The following is a 15,551-nucleotide window of genomic DNA, read 5'->3' on the forward strand; positions in this document are numbered from 1 at the left end:
GCCCCATGTATATACTGAGGCCCTATCTTAACAAAACCAGAAAGCAGCAAGATTTTTACAAGAGCATAGGCCAGAGATCATGCGCATACAGGGTTCAGCTGCCTCCAATCAACAGATGAGAACCTTGTGGGGACGTGGGCCTGCCAGGGAGAACACTTAGCTTGCAGCAGGCCCCTTCAAGGCAAAAAGCAACAGGCACTGAGCTCTGCCTGACCCCATCGGAAAAAAACACACCAACAGGACAGCTTCAACCAACCATGTGTTCCCTCAGAGTTCGAGAGGCTAGAACTGTATGTGCCTCCCAGTTTCTGGTAGCTGCTGTCAAGCTCGGTATTCCTCGGATTAGGGACATACTACCTGAATTTGCCCTTTTTCGTGGAGAATTCTTTACACTCTGCAGGCCAGTGTCTGAGGTTTTGTTAGACTATCAGGGTATGAAATACTGGAAGACACCATTTAGCTTGCGACAAACTCCTAGCACGTGAGCATGGTTTCCACGTTCTCTCAAATCAAGGTTGTAGTCAGGTGGTACAAAGTTTGTCATCACACCTCTTGGAAGACTGATGCAGGGGGATTGCTGCAAGTTTGAAGGGAGACAGATACAGAACGGAAGCACCAGGCTGACTGGGGCTACTTAACAAGATCTTGTTAAAATAAGAAACCAAAACCAAAACAACAAAAAAGTAAGAAATCCTCAAATCAAAGCCAACTCCACCAGGCCCTCAAGTGATGTTTTTAGAGGAAAGTTCAGCAAAGTCTGCTTCTTTGTTCTGGATAGTTTATGTTGAAGAACTGAGGTGCAGCTTGGGACCTGGGATCTCAGCCCCCACAAAACCCTTAAGTGGAGGTTTGTGCCCTGGGAGAGAGGGCGCAGCCTGTGCCACCTTCCACCAGGATAGCACGTGTCTGGAAGACATAGCACCTCCAGAGTGGGAGGTAAATGCGTGGTGACAGCGAGCACTGGCTTCTAGAAGCAGCATCTGCCTGTACAGGTGGCACAGCCAGCTTCCACCAGGCCTGCACAAGCCTGCTGCAGTAAGGTGGTAAGATCAGTGCATAAGTACTGATGGGAACAAAAATACTCCCTTCCCTAGGCTCCCAGGATGAGCCCCAGGTTTCAGGAGCATGAAGGAACGGCCCTGTCTTCCCTAAGCACCTGCCATCAGCCCCACACCGTTTTTTTGTTTCCCAATCCTGGAATGGAGCTTGCATAGGAGCCTCCCTCGCCAACTCCAGGCGGCTGCAGTTCTCCATGGCGGACACTAGAGGGCAGGCCACTAAAACTTTTCTGTTCTAATCAGTGTGCAGGTTCAGGGGGGTGACAACCACGTGGGCAGCTTGTCTTGCTGGGCACTGGTTCTTTCTGGAATCCGTACCCACCGTGTAAAACCAGGCTTTTGCCTGCTCTTCTTGACAATGGCTTTATCTCTCGTTCCTCGAAGTGGGTGGTGTAAGACCAGGAGGTCTAGCTCAGGCTAACCGGGAGGGGACAGGACAACTTTCTGGCAAGTTTACAAGGGAGCGATGAGCCTCCAGAGGAAAGCCATAGTTAATTTCTCAAACCAAAAATGTCCTAAAAACCACAGTACGATAGACTTTATAGCAAGTCTCTCAAACAAATAAACGGGGAGGTGGCTTTGGTAGCTTTAGCGTTTAGTTTCTCTTCCCCACTTCCTGGGCCCCTAGTCAAATGATTCCCCCAAAAGTTATAACTCAACCCTGCTTGTTCTTGCTGTACATTTGGTTTCCACTTGTTGAGTGTGGGCAGTACCTCATTGTCATTGTCCCCGGCCCTGTGGCACTGGCCACAGCGGCCAGCGTTTATGGACAGGCGCCCAGTCCTTCCTTGGAGGTCTGCACAGATTTCCCAAGGGAAGGAGCAAGCACCAATGTGTAAATGGCAAGGCTTTCTGGCGCAGGCCTGCCAGGTCACTGGGCTCTGACCCTCATTGTTCATCCCACCCACTTCCCAGGGCTCTTCTCCAAGAGAGCCGGAAACAAGCGCTTGGGAGAGCCACACACTGCAAAACGATTCCATTCCTGCCCACACAAACACCGGCCCCTAGTGATCAAATGCTGTTCCAAAGAAGCAAAAGCTTGGACCGAGTCCCTTCTAAGAGTCTCCTGGAGGGGAGAAGCCTGGGACCTGGGGCAGCAAGGGAGCCCAAAGACATGCCAAGGGGCTAGACCCTGGCGAAAGAAACGGGAGTTGGAGAACTCGCTGATGCATTCTAGTTTTTACTGTTCTTTTCATGAATCGTACATTTTTTACATCACAGAGGTGATCTTTGTGAGACCCAGTAAACAAGAGAAGTAAAAGAAGCGGTAATAGTCCCCTAAAGTCTAGTGTCTACTTAGATCGAGGAAGACACTTCTGCTAGTTTCGAGCGCTTTTTCCTCTGCTGCCAAAGCATGGAGGGAATGACCAGGCCCCATAACATCAGCTAGTAAGGGACATCAACAGAGCTGTCCATCCTAGGTCACGAACAGATTTTTCAAAATCAAAATGTTTTTGCTTCCTATATCCAGGGAGGCAAGGCACTGTGTTTCTCACATCTGGGGACACACCGTTCTGTCCAGTCTTAGAGCAGTACGTGAAATGGAAGGTTTTGTTTCCATCTGTTCACAAGACTATTTTCCAGTAATAATTCACAATCGAAATACACGCAAGGTGGTGTTTTCCAACGGGGTAAGATGATAGTTTCAAGGGACTACTAGCAAGTTCTTTCTTATTAAAAACTGTAACTTTTACCTAGGCCCACGGTGTATTGAATATACAGCCCAGAATGACAGGGTCAAGGTTTGAGATCTGCGTTTTACAAGGTCCCCAAGGCGTCTGTAACAAGCAGGAGACAACTCCGGGACAGAGAACACCTACTTACAGGGTGCTCTGTCTGTCTACGTTTAGCAACCCAGACAGACTCAGCCCCCACAACCACAACTTTCCCCTCCCACTCAGGACTGATGGGTGTTTCTCAAAATCAACCTGTGATTTCATCAGCATCACAGGAACTCAGCAGTGGGAGTCCTCGATCCCTGTTCCGACCTACCTTCTGAGGGACTCTGGGGGTGGTGGCAGCTGTTGGGACATGGGCTTGAACCCAAAGTTGCAGGCACATGAGGAATGAGCTACACCCCTGGCACAAGCCTTTTGTGTTTTAACCAGTCATTCCAGAATGCTTCACGGTAGCATCTGGGAAGTATTCAGAAAGAAACAACATAATCCCATGTCAGGTAGAACCAAATTTATTAATGACAGCTTTTATTACAATCACTCTCGAGTGTAAAAAATAAAGGCGATTAAAATTTAAAACTCACTTGGGCTTGTGACTTGGCTTTCACTGGTGGGTATGCCACAGGGTGGGGGAAATCTTGCCTGATTCGGAATCAACTGGCCAGATGCAGTTCACTGGAGAATGAGGTAATAAAGGAGACAGAAGTGCCGATCCGAGAAAGACATCACAAATGACGGCATGGACAAGGGCGGAGTCATGTAACCTCACGTCCACGTATGGAATGACTATCTCTACCTACAACGGACACAGATACACACATGCAGGGCCACACACACACCCAAACTGCGGAGATGGGACTGGAAAGGGGTGCCCGTCCTCCCGTGGAGCAGACTGTCCGCCAGCCACGGCGGTGCAGTGCCATGGGAAAACCGTGCTAACCTGCTAACTCAGAAAGGTGGCTAGCGAAAGCGGAGCTGCTCTCACAGGCTGTAGCCTTCCCGGCAACCCACAATCTCAAACCTGCTCCCCACAACAGCAACACCCAGGGAATACCACAAGCTGGGTAAAAATCTGAAGCCTAAATCCACCCTCCCAGCGGGCACGAGGCAGAAGCAGGACCTGAAGGTGGTTTTCTGCCCAGCATCACAGAACCCTGGCTGGGCCTCAGTGTGGCCCCTCAAGTGTTTGTGCTTTGTTACTACCCTGAGGTCACCTCATGGGGACAGAGATCTGGCCATGCACTAGACTAGGTTTGATTTTGTTTCTGTTTTCTTAAATATATGGCAAAACTAAAATTGCAAAAAGACCCTCGTCAGAGGCGTTTTAACTGTGTCAGCCCTGCTTTGGAACGGAGCCTTAGTGAGGAAGACAGGGAGTGTACAAACGCTGAGCTGGAAGCTGGAAGAGACGGGGAGCCCATGAGGCATAGAATGCATGGCTTGGACAACATGCCACAACCACCCAAGGCTGGGGACCTCTGACATAAATGCTGACGAGTGCTCTCAGGTGTCTCCTGGAAAAGGACATGATGGGTTCAGGGTCACAGCACATGCGGGTGAGGATTATACAAAAACTTACTCTTGAAGCTGAATAGGAAAACATTACACAGGACTGTATCATAGCCTTTGCCTTGGGAGACAGAAAGAACCAAAATAATAACCGATTAAAAAAAAAGAAAAGAAAAGAAAAGAAAAAAGAAACAAAACACAAAAAACGAGCCCAGAGTATTCCGGAATATCCGAAGAACCCGAACACTAGTTGGTTAAGGTGGGGGACAGGAGCGCTCAATTAGTGCCTCTCAGTAGCCTCGTTTTCTCCTCGGAGGTCACGGATAAAGCTCAGGCTGGCCGCTCAGAGGAAAGATCAGTCCTGCGGAAACGTGAACAGCAATCTCTGCTACCCTAACTGGCTACTCCAAACACCAGGCTTTCTTAAGGTGCACCCTGGACGGGACCCGTTCCACCCATCTCAAAAATCCCATCACAGAGGACAGTCGCAACAGGTTCTGAGAACATGGAGAGATTTCAAAACACTTAGCCCTGGGGGGTAAGGGCTTAAGTTTTAGCCAAGATGTGGACAGCACTGTATTCTCCACAAATTCAAGTACATGCAGTGCCCGACCTCCCCCCTTTCCCTTCCGGGTAGCATCCATCCATCCATCCATCCATCCATCAGTTCACGGCTACAGTAGAGGTTCACGGCACAGCCCCTCAGCGGCTTTCCCGCTGTTCTGGTTTTCTTTTGAAAAGGCCCGTCTTTGAACGGCATTCCCCAGCTTTACCCCCGACAGGAGGTAAGTTCTTGGCAGCTCCATGAGGTGGGACTGTGGACCTGCAATCAGGTCCCTGCAGTCCGCCATCGGTCAGCGCAGGAGGGTCAGCGAGGGGGTCAGTCCAGTGTCTTGCAGCAGTGGTCACAGGGTTTTTTACCAGCTAGCCCTGACAGCTTCAATGTCACTCACTAAATTCTGTGCCAGGCATATCCCAAAAATCTAGAAGAGGGAAGAAAACTGAGTTAGACGGCAGAATTAAAACACTTTCGGCTTTTCCTTGGCCAATGAGTCTGCCGCCCCCCCCCCCCGTTTGATAATCTGATTCTTAAAAATGATAAACAGGGGATGGAGATGTAGCTCAATCAGTCTATAGAGAGCTTGCCTAGCATACATAAAACCTGGATTCTATCTCCAGCACCACAGAAAAACAGGTTGTATGTATCTATAATCCTGGATCTTGAGAAGGCAGAGGCAGACACATCGGAAGTCATCCTCAGCTATGTAGCAAGTTTGAGGCCAGCCTGGGATGCATGAGACCATCGGCTGAAAAAGAGGGTGGAGAGAGAGACAAGAAAAACTGAGATGCAATTAATGTTCTATAAAATCCATAATTTTAGCATGACTTTAGCTCTTTAATACTAAATGCAGAAGATGTTCATTGCCCTCACGCTGACCCTGTACAGAGAGAAGCCGTTTCTAACCCTCCCCGTGGCCTAGACAGTGCTCATCTCCTTTCTCTCTCTATGGCTTTGCCTGTTCTGGACTTCTCATGAAAATGGCGTCAGATAGTAAGGACATGGTGCCTGTGACCTTTTCCATGGAACAAAATGTTCTCCACGCTCATCCACTGGTACTGTCCGAATGTTAAGTCCGCACAATCTCATGGGTTTGAATACTCAGTTCCCAGCTAGTGGCACTGTTTTGGGAGGTTCTAGGACATAGAGACTGTAGCTTAGCAACCAGAAGTGGGATGCTAAGGACAGTGACGAAGGTGTTCTCTGTCTCTAAGATGCTTTGGCCGCTATGCCTTCCTCACCATGCTAGGCACTAGCCTCTCAACCCTGAGACCAAACAAACCTCTCTTTCTTTCCTCTACAAGGTATTGATTACAGTGCTGTAAAACCTCATGACCCAACTAATTTTCTTTATAGGACACAAGTTAAAGAACTTAAGTGAACGTCTCGATACAACATACAGAAAGTTGAGGTGGCCTCAACATGTACGCCCTGCCTTTGTGACCAGAGAAATCGTACGTGTATATGGGAAAGTCTGAAGCTCGACTGGGTCACGAGGCCTCCCAATCCTTCTATGGATTTCACCTGCCTTTCGGGTAATGAACCTCAATGAAGCCACACACGAAGGCAACAGTTTTGTTGGTGACCAGACTGTCTGATCCATGCACTGCCTGCTGCACCTGCCCAGCTCTCCCTGCTGAGGTCAGGTGTGTGACCTTCTGAAGGAAGGCCCCACCACTTCACTGTGTCTGCGATGTGATAATTGCCTCAGTCTCGTCCTCCCTCTCCTCCTGAGAGGGTCAAACCCCATCAACAAGGCCACAGGGGGAGGCAGGAAACACAGGAGGCAGAACTCCAGGCTGACTGGGTGGGTGATCGTTCTGAAAGTCTGACGCTCGACTGGGTCACGAGGCCTCCCAATCCTCCTATGGATTTCGTTCTGATACAGGGGCACAGGTGGGGATGGTGAGATCCTGGGATGCTCCCAGGGCACTGTGAAGATGTGGTGGGTGGGTGGCTCAGATGGGGAGTGTGGGGTGGGGTGGGGTGGGGGACCAAAAGCCGCTGAAGGACACTGGTGACTCTTGCAAAGACATGTTCAGCCAGTTGTTCTCTTTGGGGTCACACAGTAAGTCTGTATTTATTTTCCAGAGAGCTGAGCCATTTGTTTCCTCCCTCCAGAAGTGTGTGAACGCTCCATCTTCCATCCTCATGAACACCCATTATCTTTCCTATTACGGTCACCCCGGTGGGTGGGCAATGGTTTTCTCACTATTTGCAGTTCTCTCATGACAAATGCTGTTGGCGTCTTTTCTCATGTAATAGGCCAATTCTATCTCTGCTGGAGAAATGTCTACTGAAATACTCCGTTCGCTTTTAAACCAGGTCTTGCAAGGTAGCTCAGGCTGGCCTTTCTTCCAGATGTTTGGCATAAGCCCCTGTTATATATTCTAGGCACCGAGATCCCTTTCAGGTAACCACTCGCAAATATTTTCTGCTTCATTACGTGAGTAATCTTAAATGACATCATTTTCCGTGTACAAGTCTCATATTTTGGTGAAGTCCCATTATCTATTTTACTTGGTGGTTATATTTTTGCCATCATGCCCTTTTAAGGAAACTGTCCAAGACAAAAATCACCAACTTATACCATATTTTCTTCTAGAGTCTCATCACTTTGGCTTTTATATGGAGAGTTTTGTTCATTTGCTTTTCACACCAAGGTCTATGAAGGCTGCGCTGACTGTGCACTCTGAAGTGACCGGCCTGCTTTAATCTTTTTTAATAGCGTGCATTACGGGCATATAGTATATTACTCTTACATTTGAGTCTTTGATCTATTTTAAGTTAATGTTTAAATATGATATGAGACAGGCATCTAACAGTCAGTCTTTTCCAGAGAGAAAAATCAGTATTTCTGCACCATTTGTTGAAAAAGATTTTTTTAAAGTTTTTTTTTTAAAATATTTTTAGGTGTTTTGCTTCCATGAATGCCTGCACACCACATTCTCACAGTTGTGTATGGAGGCCAGAAAAGGCCATCAGATCCCATAGGCCTGTACTGAAAGACAATTGTTAGTTATCATGTGGGAGATGGGAATTGAATCCTGGTCCTCTGGAAGAGCAGCCAGTGCTCTTAACCACTGAGCCGTTTTTCCATCCCTGGAAACCCTTTTTCGGTTCCCCACTGAATAGTTAAGAGTCCCTTATCAAAGCAAAGCTCACAGAAGTTCTGTCTGAAACCCTGCTACTTTGTAGTGAGTTTTAATTAGGAAACATGAATTCTTCATCTTCTGATCTTTTCCAGTTTTATTTAGCTATTCTGGTTCTTATTTTCCCATGTCATTTCAGGCCCAGCTTGGCCATGACAGCGAAAGAGGAGGTGGGACCTGAGGTGGGGACTGCACAGAACCTCTAGGCCGTCGAGTAGTGACGCCATTTGAGTGATACTGAGTCTTATACTCCGTGAACACAGGATGCCTTTCTATTCACTGCAGACTTCTTTCATTCCCTTCCAGTGTGTGCCCGTTTGCTACCCTCTGCAGAAACTATCACATCAGCAGGAAGCTCCTGAGACAGCCCTCTGAAAAGCTGGCCCAGAGAGACAAGAGACACAACACATACTTCTGAAACTCCAGAGCCTTAGCCTTCCTGCTGAGATCCACTCTGAGCCAGCCATGTCTACAGCTGTCACGAGGTAGCCCTCTAAACCGATGGGATGCCAGTGAGTGACCTCATCAACCTCTTACTGGGGAGAAGGAGGCAAGGTTTCTTGACGTTGTTTCCAGATCTAGAACCAGACCTTCACAAACCTAATAGTTCCAGTCTGTTCCCAGGACCACCTGCATGTCACGGAAGTTATGACGCTGAGGAGCTTGAGCAAGCGTCCTGTCCTGAGGAGGTGTCTCTGGGTACCACTGTCGCACTGAGGAGCTTGAGCAAGCGTCCTGTCCTGAGGAGGTGTCTCTGAGTACCACTGTCGCGCTGAGGAGCTTGAGCAAGCGTCCTGTCCTGAGGAGGTGTCTCTGGGGACCACTGTCGCGCTGAGGAGCTTGAGCAAGCGTCCTGTCCTGAGGAGGTGTCTCTGGGTACCACTGTCACGCTGAGGAGCTTGAGCAAGCGTCCTGTCCTGAGGAGGTGTCTCTGGGGACCACTGTTGCGCTGAGGAGCTTGAGCAAGCGTCCTGTCCTGAGGAGGTGTCTCTGGGGGCCACTGTCTGAGTTCTACCACCAAGGACCCACGTCTTACCTGCAGCAATGCGATGCCGATGAAAATACCAGCCACGATGGTTAAATTGTCCTGTAGCCACTTCTCAAACTGCGGCACGCAGCCTTTCGTGTAGATTACAATCTGTTGGTCAACTTCCTTTAACAAGGGAAGAGAGCAGAGTGTCACAGATACAGCCTCGCGCATGTGCAAATGCTCCTCCAGACACGCTGGGCGCTAGGACACAGGGGCAGGTTCCACTTACTGGTTTTTGCCTGGCATCATAGCCACACTGAGTGTTGATGACATCTTCCTGGGGAAGAAAGGAAGAGAAAACTGAAATTCCCTCATCTTCAACAGAAAGCCTATCTACTAATAAACAGGAGCCCTGCAGAGTCAGTGGTGAAACCCATCAAGGGCACACAGACCACAGCACCATGTTCAACGTGCCATGTGCATCAAATGCCACAAGCTTACAAGAGCAACTTCAGAAGTATGGAGTAAGACATTCTCCGCCTTAGAGATGAGGAAAACTGAGACTATAGCAGGCCCATTATGCTGGGGGTAGGGGGAGGATCAAGATTAAAAATACTGCCAAACCTCAGAAAGCTCCAAGGTTTGGGGAAAATGGAGACACAGACCAAAATCAAACTTAAAGGACAAAATGACCATCTTTATGCTCTTTGACGATTTCTACTAAAAAAAAAAAAAATAGTCTCATGCACGCCAAATATGTCCTTGTCCCTTATAATCAATAAAATTCTGTCAAAGATTTTTGATTGTTTGTTTTAATGAAAAAGGATTATGTTACTAATTACAAAGCAAAACACTGTCTGGCCATGTGTCAAACAGGCAGCCTGACATCTCCAGGATCTGGTTGGAAATACTGGGGACTAGCTGCTTCTTCCCCTCTGGGGGTCAGACATGAACCTCATCAGCTCTGAGTTCACTGCACAGGACAGACCTACTGAGGATCTGCGGATGCCCGGTGACTCCTGGAGACGCTTTCGATTTTTCTCACAGACAGCGATAGAAAACCAGAGCACGCTGGCCAGTGTGGGCCTAGGCTGCCTGAATGAATCCACAGACTTCAAGCTGGACATCCTGCTGCCAATTGACCCGCCTCAGGGGAGGAAGACAGGCAGGCAGGAAGGGAACCACAGGCAGGGTGGCAGAGTTCTTAGACTGATGCTCAGCCCTCCAGATGCTCAGCCTGCAAGAAGGCCAACAGCTCAACCCTCTAAAAACGCTGGCCGCTGTGCTCTGTGAAGGAATCCCCCAGCTTCCAAACTTGCACAAGGGGGAGCCTGTGGGATCTGTCTGCACCCACTGCACTCCTGTGGCAAGGGCAGGCTTGTCCAAGAAAGGCAATAGCTACTCCTCAAGTAAGTATCACTAACCCACTGACCCTCAGTTCTGGCTTTTTACTTACAATACAGACGGTCCTTTTGTTTTGTTTTGTTTTCTCTGTAGCTTTGGAGCCTGTCCTGGCACTAGCTCTTGTAGACCAGGCTGGTCTTGAACTCACAGAGATCCACCTGCCTCTGCCTCCCAAGTGCTAGGATTAAAGGCGTGCGTCTGGCTTAGAAGGTTCATTTTTTTAGTTGTTGTTGTTTGTTTGTTTTTATTCTACAAACCATGCACACAGTGTGACATGTAGTAAAATGGAGTGACTTCCGAGTGGGCTCTATGTTTCCTTTTTAAAGTAACAACAGTGGCAACCGCTACTGCCATCTTATGCCACACTCTGGGCCACTGTGACTCCCTAAGCAGCACTCCCAACGTCTCAATCCTGTCAGGTCGCAATCTCTCCTCTTACTCCTAATTCCTTTCCAAGAAGTCATATGAGAAGAAAAGCTTAATAAACTCAAGCTATTGCACACAGCTCACCTGGGAGCCCCATATTCTCATGAAGGGGGGACAACTGACAGAGGCAGCCTGCCTGGGAGGCACCCATCTCTGTCACCTGTCAGCACTGTGATTTGGGAGAAGTCACTTGTACTCCACATGCCGTGTTTTTTTTTTCCACCCAAGAAAGGGACCCCCTTTTTTGACCTCCCATGAGCCGACACCCACCAAGGGCTCAGAATAGGAACAAATGCACACACACTGGCTAAATGAATACCAGCCACCCTGTCTTGACTGGGAGGCCTGGGGCACAGCACCCCCATGGAGGAGCTACAATCAGGCATGAGCCTGTGAGAAGAGATACGGGGATGAAATCCCTTTGCCGTCACACCCGTAGTGAGCGCAGGTGCAGAGCAGCCACCGTGGGCTCGGCGCTCTTACCGCGGGGTCTTTAGTGCAGCAGGAGAAGGGCACACCGCATCGCTCTCGGCTTGCATTGGAATCTGTGCAATTGAAGTAAATATTTAGGTTCCAATCATCAGCTCCAAAAGCCCCACAGCACTGCCACTAGAGCAAACAGGAGAGAGTTAGAAGATCGTCTAGGCTCCGAGGTGACCAGCCACCTGCGCTCCACCCCCTTGACACCCAGCCCCGGGGCCTCAAGATCTATTTGGCTTGGCCACATTCTAGAGGGATACACAAGAACGTTCTAGAAGGAAAAATAAAACACTAGCAACACCGCGACATCTAATGAGGCAACTTGGTTGGGCTTGAGGATCTGATCTTATTTTAATGGTTCTTAAACAGTGCCACCGAGTGTAAGTGACATCAGGTGAGCGTCAGACACTTCGGTTCTGACAGTGCACACACTAGGACTGTCGCCACTTCACGACACAATGAACATCATGGCTGAGGCTCAGTGGCACAGTGAACAAACGTGGCGAGGCCTCGGGTCCAACCCCCACAACGACAAAAACAAAAACAAGCCAAACAAACAAAAAAACAGAGCAAATAAACTCCATCTCTGTACAACCTTGGAGGGTTAATTTTTCATTATCTTGGTCTCTATGCTGAATCTATTTCATTTTTTAATAATTTATTTTTTATTATTTTATATTCATTGGTGTTTTGCCTGCATGCGTGTCTGTGTGAGGGAGTCAGAAGCCCTGGAACTGGAGCTACAGAGAGTTGTGAGCTGCCATATGGATACTGGGAATGGAATCTGAGTCCTCTGGAAGAGCAGTCAGAGATTTAACTGCCGAACCATCTCCCCAGACTCTATTTTTAAAGAATATTTTTTCTTTTTTAAAAAAAATATTTATTTATTATATATACAGTGTTCTGTCTGTATGTATGTATGCTTGCTGGCCAGAAGAGGGCACCAGATCTCATTACAGATGGCTGTGAGCCACCATGTGGTGGCTGGGAATTGAACTCAGGACCTCTGGAAGAACAGTCAGTGCTCTTAACCTCTGAGCCATCTCTCCAGCCCTAAAGAACATATTTTTATATATTCATCTTTACAAAGTCAATCAGCTAATTAAAATATAAAATAACCAAGATGTTCATTCCATTCGGTGACTGATTATGGCTGGCCATAACCCACCGACCACCTCCCTGTTCTGGACTACCCTGGCTTCTTAAACTAAAACAACGCTTGGCCATGTTAGGGCGTTGGTGACCAATAGCTATGTCGAAACATTTAACTCCAGAACAGACGACCAGAGTCACATTTTCATGTGTTGCTGAGCAGAGCAGGCAGGCTGCATGCGCGGAACATGTGTGAACACACGCTCTGCAGGCCCCGCTGCTTCTCTGGGCTTGGGCACCACAGGTTTCCCTGTGAACGAAGCCCTGTCAGCTCTGTCCTGCAAACTTCTCAGGGACACTGGCTGGGAAGCTGTGAGCTTGCATTCTGCAAGACCTAACACCAGCGGTGGTCTGCTGGGGTGAATGGGGGCTGCATCTCATACCCGAGGACAGCCTGCTGTAGACCTCAGCGAGTGCTGAGCACCCTGAGAAGGGTCGCCTTCCTAAACCCCCACTGGATCCTGATGCAAATGGCCTTCTCCAAGGTAAATGCCACCCAGTTCAACCTTTCCAACTCAAAGCAAGACCTTGGTCCACTGCGCCTCTGTGTGGCCCCTGATCTTGCCCTAAATCCTAATGCCACTGACACCACTGAGTTTGCTTGGCTTCTTCCTGTTGCTCCACTGGAGGTGCGGGAGGGCCTGCTGATCTGCGGGACAATGACATCTTGGGGCTACGATGAGACCATGGGCATCAAGTTCAAATAGATGGGGAAGTAGACAATAGCTCACGTTTTCTTCTCTTATTTGACTATCAGGGAACGAATTCAAGCTTTTGCTAGTACAAAGTCATTGAGACTGTGTGTCCCTTGGCTCCTTGTCCGTCACACTCTGCATTCAGAGTGACAAGACATCTGCCTGGTCTGTGGGCAGGAGAGGAGCAGCCAGTCACACGGTCATGTTCAGACACCTGTGTGGCAGGAGAGGGGGGGTCCTCTTATTTCATTTGTTAGAAGCCAGCAGGCTTACAGATGTTAGGACTGCCCACATGGGATAGCTGGATAGGTTCATTTGAGGAGCTTTATGAACAAATATCATGTTAGTTATTGTGAGCTGTAGGGGAAGGAACACGGAAAATTCTTATTTAGCCCAACAGAACTTTGAAAGCTATTTTCTCCCGTGGCTGACAAGGGTACAGCCATGGTGATCACCTTTTCGTTTGGGAGTTATGTCTTTCTTCTGCTACCTTAACCCAAGTTGAGACAAGTGGAATCAGAAGGCTTCTGTGTGGGATACAAACATGAACTGTGGAGCAAGAGGAACAAGCTCGCAAACAACCGGAAGCTAGGCAGCAAAGTCCGCCGGACATCTCCGGCTGGCAAAGACACGCAAGGCGTTATGGGCGTCCCCCTTGCGGGAAGCCGTTTCCACGGGAGGGGAAGGGGCGCTTGCACTTACATACTCCTGGGTGAAGTCTATGAGGTTCTGCAAGTCAATGTCGTCTCGGTAAGCCCTGATGTTGTTGTTAATAAAGAAATACAGCTGGTCTTTGATCCAGTCTTTGAAAACAAACGCCAGCACCCCAGCAGTGAGCTCCAGGAAGAAAATGATCCCCAGGAACACAGAAAACTACGAGGAAAGAAACACAACAGGCAATGGTGACAGGGGTCAGTCCACGCGGAGTTAGGGGCTCCGCTCCAGGAAGGAGTGTACTTGCCCTCAACTGGGGCACATCTCCAAACGGGAGCCTTCTGTTTCTTAAGGTCTGTTAATGAACTATTACACTTCAAGAAACGACTTTCAAAAATTAAAGACCAGCTCCTAATCACATTTTGGTCTCTGGTGTTCCATCTGATAATTAACCAACAAAGCCCAAATCAAACATGAGTCATAGGAATTTCTCATTAGACCCACATTAAGGCCTAATGAACTGCTTGTGATTAATGTACTGCCAGACGTATGAACAACGTTCTGCCTGACCTCTAGGAAGCCCTTTGCCTAACTTGAAAGGTAGATTAGCCCATGTTTTACAGCCGCCTGTCATCCGCTACCGTGGCTGGATTCCACGTGCACTCCATTATCCCGTGCCGGATCCACTGATCTAATTCCTCCTCGTGCCTCCGATACGGTGTGAAACAGGTCTGTTGGTGTGAAAGAGGTCAGGGAGGAAGTGGGAGGGGGTGGGACTGACACGCTAACAATTTCCAGCCGTGAAAATGAAACCGTGGGTTAAGGGCGTTCTCAGGAACACTAGCTGCTCTTGCCTCCTGTCTGGGAAGCAGCGGCCTCAGGAAACACTTTAAATAACGCCACGATGCAATCAAAAGGAGACTTCTGGCTAAGGCTGATAACACGGCATAAGGTTAGGGAGCATGAGGCCCTGGGGAAATTTCCCTTCCACATAGGTATGTATTTCAGCGTCTCATTTTAGTCATCCGACCGTTGCTCCACCCACCAGCCTTTCCACACCTCCCTCCTCCTGCATCTGTACCCTCCTCTGACTGTTCTGTGATCTTGAGGTGAATCACGAGGGCATGCCAGGTGGACGGTGGGGTGTGGCCATTCTCTTCACGCCCACAAGTGTGTCTTTATGGGGGCCGGGACAAAACTAGTATCTGACCAATGCTAGGATGCCAAGGCACAGGCTCCACTGTCAGGCTCCCACTGAGCAGCTCCTTATCTATCTGTCCTCAGCGAGTTCAATGGAAATAAAACCTAAAGGTCTCAATTATCAGTGGTACCAACAATTTCCAATTGTTTTCCTTAGAAAAGAAAAAAATAGCAAGTATGTTCCGGGCCTTCTTCTTCAAATAAAACCCTCTTCCCTGTACATGGTACCACCCCAAACATGGGCACATAAAGGCCCCACACCACAGAAGGAATAAAACCCAAACTGGCATGCGTGTGAAACAGCTGACAGTTGCACAAAGACTTGAGATTTCTGTTCTCACCTCCGCAAAAGTTAGGCGGGCTCACTTCCCAGCTGCCCTGGTAAAGTCTCTCAAGTTATATAATATACACATCAAATATTGAGTCCAAACCCAATTCATTTCAATATTTGGCAGAGACCTTCGTGCCTGGCTCTGTGAGCTCCCCCCACCCCATTTCAAAGATGCAGAAAGAGACCTGAAGCTTCATGTGAGCGCATCAGCCAGCCAAAAAAGACCACTTCTATTTCACAGTCTTACCCCTTGGGTTTCCCCCAGCAATTTTCCTATTCTTAGGA

General features: G+C 48.6%; 1 protein-coding gene across 1 annotated transcript in view; it reads right to left on the bottom strand.

Annotated features, from left to right (window-relative positions):
- Window positions 1–3,230: 3,230 nt before the first annotated feature.
- Window positions 3,231–15,551, bottom strand: part of Tspan5 (tetraspanin 5) — a 163,610-nt gene continuing 151,289 nt past the window's right edge. The window contains exons 4-8 of the mRNA XM_041641979.1: window positions 13,784–13,954; window positions 11,238–11,363; window positions 9,214–9,261; window positions 8,991–9,107; window positions 3,231–5,226 (exon numbers count right to left, since the gene is read on the bottom strand). Coding sequence (XP_041497913.1) covers window positions 5,161–5,226; window positions 8,991–9,107; window positions 9,214–9,261; window positions 11,238–11,363; window positions 13,784–13,954 — 528 coding nt within the window. The 3' untranslated portion in view covers window positions 3,231–5,160. The remainder of the gene's footprint in view (window positions 5,227–8,990; window positions 9,108–9,213; window positions 9,262–11,237; window positions 11,364–13,783; window positions 13,955–15,551) is intronic.

Source organism: Microtus oregoni, unplaced genomic scaffold, assembly GCF_018167655.1.
Source record: "Microtus oregoni isolate MIOR12 unplaced genomic scaffold, Mior012 000000F_ref0000247, whole genome shotgun sequence".
NCBI classification, from domain to species: Eukaryota; Metazoa; Chordata; class Mammalia; order Rodentia; family Cricetidae; genus Microtus; species Microtus oregoni.